This window comes from Bufo gargarizans, chromosome 4 (assembly GCF_014858855.1).
Source record: "Bufo gargarizans isolate SCDJY-AF-19 chromosome 4, ASM1485885v1, whole genome shotgun sequence".
Taxonomy (NCBI): Eukaryota; Metazoa; Chordata; class Amphibia; order Anura; family Bufonidae; genus Bufo; species Bufo gargarizans.
In genome coordinates, this window is record NC_058083.1 from 329,985,117 (window position 1) to 329,995,087 (window position 9,971).

A 9,971-nucleotide genomic window follows, 5' to 3' on the forward strand; every position below is an offset into this window, starting at 1 on the left:
CCTGCTCCACACAGCAACCTCTCCCTACACTGGCAAAGAAACTGAATAAAAATGGCGGCCAAATCAGGTTTATTTATGAGGTCCATGTGCTGAAACGTCTCAATTTTTCTGTCCTTTACCACCTGACAGATGTGTCATGGGTCAAAGTTCTTCACAATGAAAAAGAATATGGTGCTGGCAGACTTCGCCCTATGTTCGCCCGTTCGGCGAACCGTAAACGAGCAAAGTTTGCCGCGAAACGACCGCTGGGCAAACCACAAGGCCATCTCTATTGCCAATGAGTCAACTGTCTCAAGAGGTTAATGAAGAGGATGAGACAAAGTTGACAATCACTGAGGTTGTGGTTAGGTCAACAAATCAAGAGGATGATCAGAGTGAGGAAGTGGAAAAGGAGGTGGTGGACGATGAGGTAAATGACCCAAACTGGGAAGGTGGAAAGCCAAGCGAGGACAGCAGTACAGAGGGGGAGGGATCTACATCACAGCTACAAGCTGGAAGAGGCAGTGGGTTGGCAAAAGTAGAAGGCGGGCCACACCACACAGGCCCGCAACTGTTCGATGGAGCACCCCCTTGCGGAAATCTCCCTTGCCAAGGGGAAGGTGTTCCGCAGTATGGTGCTTTTTTGAGGAAAGTGCGGATGACAAAAGAATAGTAGTTTGCAACCTGTGCCATACGAAAATGAACCGGGGCGTGAACACTAGCAACCTCACCACCACCAGCATGATCTGCCACATGGCATCCAAACACTGTAAGAAGTGGGACGAATGCCTAGATCCACAATCTATGTCTGCAGGTCACAACATTGCCTCCTCTTCCCCTATTTCACGTGCTGGACAATCCCCTGTCGAAGGAGCAGGCCCGGATGCCTTCTGCCCTGCACCTGGACCTTCAGAAGCACCATCAGTTACCACATCCACTTCCGTGTCACAGCGCAGTGTCCAAATGTCCTTACCCCAGGCATTTGAACGCAAGCAAAAATACCCAACCGCCCACCCACAGGCCATAGCACTTAACCTTCCTAGCAGTATTCCCGAGCATGGGTTAATTTTTCGCTGCCAGGAGCGGTAACTCCGAGTCACGCTCGGGGTAACATTAAAAAGTTGTCAGTGGAGTACCCTTACCTTCTCCGCTGTGATCGCAGGCGAGAGCGCCGGCCGGCATCTGACTTCCTGGTTCCGTTCCCTGCGAGCACCTGCGGCGCATGGGAGCAGAACTGGGCGGGAAATTCAAAATGATAAAGTGACACACACACATAAAAGAGGTTATACATTGTAATCTGAGAGGATTGCGCTGTATCACCTCAGATCTGACAGTTGATCACTGTAAAGTGCCCCTTGCCTGCCATTTTACTGCCATTTGTGCTTATTTATAACATGGCTTCAAAAAAGTGCCACTGTACTACAAAAGTGTGTTTTGACCAGTTGAGTGACAGTGACACGGAGGTGCTCGCAGAACTGAGCGATAGTGAGTCGTGGGGTGATTTGTGGTCTGACACTAATCTGGAAAGTGACAACGGCGATGATCCTCGACCTGACCTCAGCCATGTGCGCACTTGGTGCCCTATTGACTGCAATACGGACCAGGTAGCGCCCCCAAGATTCCCACTCACTGGATCACCTGGGATGAAGGCAGATGTTGAGAGTGACAACCCTCAGGCATACCTGCAATTATTCCTCACTGAGGAGGTAATTGAAAAAATTGTCATGGAGACAAATCGCTACCAACAGCAGCTATCCGCTACGCAGCATGCCATGTTTTCCAGAAGCAGAAAGTGGGAACCGGTAACCAAAGAGGACATGTGGCAGTTTCTGGGACTCATCATTCTTCAGGGGGTAAATGGGAAACCTCTCCAGAAATGGTACTGGACCACCAATATGTTACTGGCCACTCCATTGTTTGGCACTGTGATGTCAGAATACTGGTTTTCCCTCATCATAAAATATTTCCACTTTACGAACAACGAAGAATTTGATGAGGCAATGCATCCTGCGCCCAAACAAAAAAAAAATCTGGGAGGTATGGCAAATGATTGTGACCAATTTCCAGCGGACCTACGTGACAGAAAGGGATGTCAGCGTCGACAAAAGTTTGATGGCCTGCAAGGGACGCCTAAGCTGGATACAGTACATTGCATCCAAAAGAGAGTGGTTTGGCATCAAATCCTACATGCTCTGTGAGTCATCCACTTTGGTCATTTACACCGGTAACCGCACGAAGTTCAACCCCAGGTACAGCGTCTATGGGATGGCCACATCATCTGTCCTTACACTGCTGGAGCCATTGCTGAACCAGGGATATTGTGTGACCACGGACAATTTCTACACGTCTCCGGAACTGTATGAGGTTTTGCTACAAAACAAGACTAATGCATATGGTACCGTTAGGCCTAACCGATGTGATATGCCATTTATGTTTGCCAAGAATAAACTCAAAATCGGAGAAATGGTTGCCTGGCAGAAGGGTAAGATGATGGCAATGCGATGGCAAGACAAGAAGGACGTGTGTCTCATGAGTACTGTGCACAATACCTCTACTGCCATGGTCCACACAAAAGGTGGGAAAGATGTGCTGAAGCCGCAAGTCGTGATAGACTATAATTACACCGTGGGAGGCAATCAGGCAATTACATTTTATCCGGCTATGCACAAAGAGCAAAAACAAATATTATAAGAAGGTCTTCAGGCATCTTCTGGAACAATGCCTTTGGAATGCATATATCCTGTACAGAGCAAAGAGTGTCAAGCCTCTTGTTCATTCAGACTTTATATGGAAGGTGGTTGAGCGGATTTTTGTCAACCACCAGACGCCATCAGTATCTGTGAACAGACCTGGACATTGTGCTGTTGACGTTGTCAACCCAGAACGCCTGACTGGTCGCCACTTTATGGACTACATCCCGCCAACTCCAAAAAAGGCAGCACCTATCAGGATGTGCGTGGTTTGCTGCTCAAAGAGACATGGCAATGGAAAGAAGGTCCGAAAAGAAACCAGGTTCCATTGTCCTAATTGTGACATCAGACTTTGTGTAGTCCCATGTTTCAAAATATATCACACTCAGGATGTTTATTGAATTTTCTTTGACAAATTTCATTATTCTTTATTACATTATGGAATAAAATTATATTAATTAGATTATAATTCATGATTTTGTGTTTCAAACTTTAGTAAGTAATTAGTTTAGTAAGTAATTACTTAGAATTGAAGGCCTACAATACATAACACCAAATTTCCATGCAAATTTTTTTATCACTTTTGGTACAAAATTCCTGACATAAGCATACCGCCAGGGAGGTTAATGCGCAGCTTTCCAAATTACTGGCCCTGGAAATATTGCCATTTAAGCTTGTGGACAGCGTGCCAACCAATACCATCCAGTCTGCACCCCTTAGAGGGGCCAGGTTTTAATCATGATCATCCTCATCTTTTGCTGGCTTTACTTCTTCCAAATCATCCTTCAAAAGTCCAAAAAGTCAGCAACATGCAGAGAGAAGAGGAGCTGGATGTTCCTGATGACATATTCTCATCAATATTACATAATGTGGAAAGCAGATGGCAGAAAAAGGGCTCCAACCTGTAGAGCAGGGGAGCACTGGGGTTGGAGAAATGGATATGCCAGCATATTGCACCCCCACCTGAACAGCCAAACCCCATACCAGCAATAGTCCCTGTTTTAAGGTGCATTAAACGTACCACACACCCATTAACAACGAAGACCGACTATACAGTACAGTCTTTATTATTAGTGCAGCTAATTGGCTGCACTGTTCTTCACTGCAGGTCTAGGATCTGAAGCTTGCTTCACTCATCCCTAATCTATACCTTTAATTATTGCCACTTATGTTTCAGTTATCTTGTATTACTACTACTGTTTCAGTGCCCTGTTATTGGAGTGGTGCCCACTCATCTCATTTTGCTATGGGGCCCTATGGAATCTACTTGCATCCCTGCTAAGTTGTTTTTACTGCTAGTTACCTCCTGTAAAACGAAGCTTTGGTACATCTGCATACATAATATAAAAAATATAGCATATGCACTTTAAACATAAAACTGATTAGAAAAAGAGTATATTTTAATTATTGAAAAGGGGGACATTCCAGTTAATACCCAGTATAGCAGGATTTAGACCTCTTGTAGTAAGGAGTTTAAATATAGTAGACAATTATGGTATGAGAGCATGGTAACAATTATTTAACAGCTTAATGCATAATGAATGGTTAGTATCTATAATATTTTTCAGGAGCATTTGTCATATCAGACCTAGACTTCCACCAAACACTGATTTCCAAACTAGGTACCTTCAGAATCTGTATCAGAAAATGTAATTTTCAGTACACTGTCACTTAGCTGGAGGTGTCAGAAACAATTACTCATTTCACATATTCACAATTTTATCATTCTAGCCCTTTTTTTTTAAATCTATTTCGGGAAACAATCCAAGGCTATTAAGCATTTTATCATATCTTATCAGTTACATTACAGCTTAAATTTTATCTTGACAGAGATTTTATCTTAAGCTGAGACCTTAGTTTCAGAAGGCCATACACTTTCAACACCCTCTATTCATTTCTTTTATACATCAAACAAAGTTTATAAAATACTCAGGTTAGCAGCAGCAGGCTATGGGTTTCCAAACATGGTACTTAAAGTTTAAAATAACTTTATGCATATAGTAATTTGCTATCTATCTATCTATCTATCTATCTATCTATCTATCTATCTATCTATCTACTCTATGTATCATCTTTATCATATCTACAATATCTACTTATTTATCACTGTGCCTTTTTCCATCAAACAAATCTTCCCATAAGATTTCCACGCGGGTGCAATGAGTGAGGTGAACGCATTGCACCCGCACTGAATCCAAACCCATTCACTTCAATGGGGCTGTGCAGATAAGCGGTGATTTTCATGCATCACTTGTTGAGTGTTGCGTGAAAATCGCAGCATGTTATATATTCTGCGTTTTTCACGGAACGCAGGCCCCATAGAAATGAATGGGGCTGCGTGAAAATTGCATAGCATCCGCATGCAAGTGCGGATGTAATGCGATTTTTCACGCATGGTTGCTAGATGATGATGTTAGTAAATTTATAAAAGTCAATTAACTGTATTATTTTCCCTTATAACATGGTTATAAAGGAAAATAATAGCATTCTTAATACAGAATGCTTACTAAAATGTTGCTTGAGGGGTTAAAAAAAAATAGCTCACCTCATCCACTTGATAGCACAGCCAGCATCGTCTTCTTTCTTCTTATTTGAGGACCTGCAAAAGGACCATTGACTTAATCGCAATCTTCTATCTTCATTCAGCAGGACATGCGCTGACATCACCGTGCTCACCACGTGGTTACGTCAAAGGTCTTTTTGCAGGTCCTCAAAGAAGAAAAAAGAAGACGATGCCGGCTGCACAATCAAGTGGATGAGGTGAGTTAATAAATAACATTTTTTTTAACCCCTCAAGCAACATTTTAGTAAGCATTCTTTATTAAGAATGTTATTATTTTCCCTTATAACCATGTTATAAGGGAAAATAATAACATCTACACAACACCTAACCCAAACCCAAACTTCAATGAAGAAGTTCAGGTCTTGATACCACATTCAGTTTTTTATCACACGCGTGCAAAATGCATTGGATAAAACTGAACAACGCAACGCAATCACAGTCAAAACTGACTCAAATCATGTGCACACTTGCGCGGGTTTCCTGCAATGCACCTGGGATGCATCCGGAGCAAATGAGGGAAGCCCGTATGAAAGAGGCCTTACCTGTTGATGTCAACCCTTAGGCCAAATGCACACGGCCGTGGAACACGGACGTGAGTGGTCCGTGGTATCCCGGCTTGGCATCCTGCTGACAGCAGGAGCGCACGGCGTCATTGGTTGCTATGACGCCGTGCGCTTCATGCCGCCGCTGCACTACAGTAATACACTCGTATAGATCATACAAGTGTATTACTGTAGTGCAGCAGCGGCATGAAGCGCATGGCGTCATAGCAACCAATGACACTGCTTTCAGCAGAATGCCAGGCCGGGATACCGCGGACCGCTCACGTCTGTCTTCCACAGCTGTGTGCATTCAGCCTTACCTGTTAATGTGCACAACCCACACCTTAGTGATGAATGAAGCAATATGACTGCTCCCAGGAAGGAAGACAGCAAGGTCCCATTGTTACGTATGTCATCATCCATGGATGCTCAAGGGTTCCATTGTGACACGCTTAGTGATCCATCTATTGAAATTTTCATGAAGGCTGCCATATTGATTTTCTGGAGGCTGCCATTTTGATTTGCAGTTAAACAGAGCTGTCAATTCAATGAATAAGCAATGTTGGGAAGGGTTTGAATTGCAACAACATAAGTGAGCAAAAACATGATTCCTCCCTGCTTCTTGCTTGTGGGCCAATGAGTCATTGGCCCACAAGCAACTTAAGCAGGGAGGAATCATGACTTAGATGGAAAAAATTATGAATATTCTAAAAAATGAATATATAGCACTATATTGAATTTATTCATTTTTCGAATATTCATAATATTCTAAAACAAGAATATATAGCAATATAGCAAATATTTGAAAAAAAAAACGAATATAGAGCAATTTAGCTAATATAGTGGTATAATCTTTATCTAATAGTTGTAATGAAAAAATAAAAAAAGATTATAGCACTATATTAGCTAAATTGCTCTGCATTTGTTTTTTCTAAAATTCGCTATATTGCTATATATTCTTGTTTTAGAATATTACAAATATTTGAAAAAACTAATATATTCAATATAGTGCTATATATCCGTTTTTTAGAATATTCATAATTTTTCCCATCTAAAGTCATGATTCCTCCCTGCTTAGGTTGCTTGTGGGTTAATGAATCATTGGCCCACAAGCAAGAAGCAGGGAGGAATAATGTTTTTATTTATAAACAGCCATTTATAAATTTGCGATAAAAATTTGCATTACGAAAATCCACATTTTTGCATATTATGCGATCATAACCTTGACGATTTTTCAAGTAAAAAAATTGTAGAATATATAACGATTATTCAAATTTGCGAATATTCGACAAATATTCTACAAAATATTTAAGAACTATTGCGAATTCGAATATGACCCTTCATCACTAGTCTATATAAGCTGGAGTCATGTAGCGCTGCACGTTACTCTGCTCTGATTTGTGTAGGGATATGATGCTGCTGCTGTGAGGGAGAGAATAGGACAGAATCTAATTAGAAGTGCTTGTTAACTCAGCAATCTACCTAGATTTTGTTTTATGGGTGTAGTGCACAATCTTTTTACCCTGCCCTGAGCCCAGTGATCCAGAAAAATAACTTATCCGTCTGTTAGTTAGGTGGGCGGAGGCGGCGGCCATTTTATGCAAGTTCTATGCAACAGCACAGCAATTATATTCTGGGTTTAAAAAAATCACCAATTTTTTGGAAGACCCTACATCTGTGGCCTTTGCAGCATTAGTCAGTGTGCAATTTAAGCTAGAAATACAACAATAATTTTCTGGGTTTTAAAAAAACACCCTTTAGAAACTGCTGTGCTATTCTGTTATTTAAATAACTTAATTTGCGGCCTTGTTTGCATCTGTCAATGTGAAATTCAAGCGTTTTATCCTGCTGTCATATTCTGTTATTAAGAAAAACTCCCATTTTGGGCAAAAATAAATACACGCTTTAGATACTGCTGTGCTATTCTGTTAAAAAAAAACAAACACCTATTTTGGGAAAAATACAAAATTTACGGCCTTGTCTGCATCTGTCAGTGTGAGATACACCCTTTAAATACTGTTGTTCTATTCTGCTATAAAAAAAAACACCTATTTTAAGCAAGAGCCTAAATTTGAGAATTATGAGGAGAGCGTCAAATAAGGGACATGACCCTGCTGGTGGAGTTCCTGTTGCAGGGAGAGGACGTGGTCGATCTGTGCCAGCTACAAGCACAAGTGAAACACCTTCCTCAGGTGCGAGTAGGCAACAGAACCTTAACCTCTTAGGGACATATGATGTACCGGTACGTCATGATGTCCTGTTGCACATGACTGTCATGGAACCATGAACCAGACGTACAACAAGAGATAAGTGGAAATAAGAAGGCTTTATTGAAAATCAAGCTGTAAGGCAAAAGTCCAAACGGATGGCTAAACCGAAGCAGGGTCTTGCGAAGCCAGAGGTCAGGAACCAGAAGGGTAGTCAGACGAAGCCTGGATCAGGAACCAGCAGGGTAGTCAGACGAAGCCTGGATCAGGAACCAGCAGGGTAGTCAGACGAAGCCAGGATCAGGAACCAGAAGCAGCAGCAGTATTAGAAGCATGTGAACACAGGAGGACCAAGCAAGGAACTGAAGCCACAGACCTCCTATATATATGAGCTAGGCATCCAGCTCCTCCCAGTGGGAAGGAGAAGCCGCAGGGTGGGAGGCTACAAGAAACCCAGAAACCAAGATGGCCGCCAGCACATGTCAAACGAAGGAGAACAGCAAGAAGGTAAGACCATGACAGTACCTCCCCCTCAAGGGCCCCTCCTCCGCGGAGTAAAGAACGGTTTCTGAGGGAAGCGTGCGTGGAAGGCTCGGAGCAAGGCAGGAGCATGGACATCTGCGGAGGGAACCCAGGAACGCTCCTCTGGACCATAACCACGCCAATGGACCAAAAACTGCACCCGACCGCGGACCAGGCGTGAGTCCAGGATATTGCTCACCTCATACTCCTCACGATTGCCCACTTGGACCGGACGAGGCCGAGGAACCGAGGAAGTGAAACGATTACACACCAGTGGCTTCAACAGGGGGACATGAAACACGTTGGAGATCCGCATGCCAGGAGGAAGCGCAAGGGCATAGGCTACCGGGTTTACCCTGCGAAGCACTCGGAAGGGACCAACAAAGCGAGGCGCCAGCTTGGGAGTGGGCACTCGAAGGTTGAGGTTGCGGGTGGACAACCATACGCGGTCTCCGACCTGGTAGGAAGGAGCGGGCGCTCGTCTGCGATCAGCCTGGAGTCTCTGGCGCTGCGCAGAGACCTCAAGGGACCTCTGGATCTGTACCCAAGAAGCACGTAGGACGGAAAGGTGATCCTCCACAGCCGGAATATCCTGGGGAGAGAATACCTCCGGTAACACGGCAGGTTGGAACCCATAATTGGCCATGAAGGGAGACGTCCCAGAGGAAGAGTTCACCGCCGTGTTCCTGGCAAACTCAGCCCAAGGCAGGAGGTCAACCCAATTGTCTTGGTGATCGGAGACATAGCAACGAAGGAATTGCTCCAAGGCCTGATTGGATCGTTCTGCGGCCCCATTGGACTGAGGGTGGTAGGCCGAGGAGAAAGAGAGATAAATCCCCAACTGGGAGCAAAAGGCGCGCCAGAACCTGGACTCCCCCGATCCGACACAATCTCCTTGGGCAAACCGTGCAACCGGAAGACCTCCCTGGCAAAAATCGAGGCCAACTCTTGTGCAGAGGGTAACTTCTTGAGAGGAACACAGTGGCACATTTTGGAAAACCGATCCACAATCATGAGAATGACCGTATGGCCTCGGGATGCAGGGAGGTCCACAATGAAATCCATCCCCAGGTGTGACCATGGACGCTCCCCGGTGGCTATGGGTTGCAAAAGGCCCAACGGAAGGTGCCGAGGGGACTTACTCTGGGCACAAACGGAGCATGCCGCTACATATGCGGCGATGTCGGAACGTAGAGAAGGCCACCAGAACAGACGTGAAACAGCCCAGGACAGCTGATTCTTTCCAGGATGCCCCGCGGCCTTGGAGTTATGGTAGGTTCGCAACAACCGAGTGCGCAACTCCTCAGGCACAAAACATCTGCCGTTGGGTCTCCCAGAGGGAGCACCAGATTGAGCCGCCAAAATCTGCTCACCCAGGGGAGAGGTCAGGCTGGTGCGAATGGCGGCCAGGATCTGATTCGGAGGTATGACCGAAGTCGGAATCGACTCCTCCCCGGACAGCTCGGAG

The 9,971-nt window shown here is 44.4% G+C and overlaps 1 protein-coding gene across 1 annotated transcript; it reads left to right on the forward strand.

Moving 5' to 3' along the window:
- Positions 1–1,373: 1,373 nt before the first annotated feature.
- On the forward strand, positions 1,374–2,670 carry LOC122935409 (piggyBac transposable element-derived protein 4-like). Its single transcript, XM_044291180.1, has 2 exons — positions 1,374–1,976; positions 2,047–2,670. Exons 1-2 carry the CDS (start codon positions 1,374–1,376, stop codon positions 2,668–2,670), a joined length of 1,227 nt encoding a protein of 408 aa, XP_044147115.1.
- Positions 2,671–9,971: the final 7,301 nt, after the last annotated feature.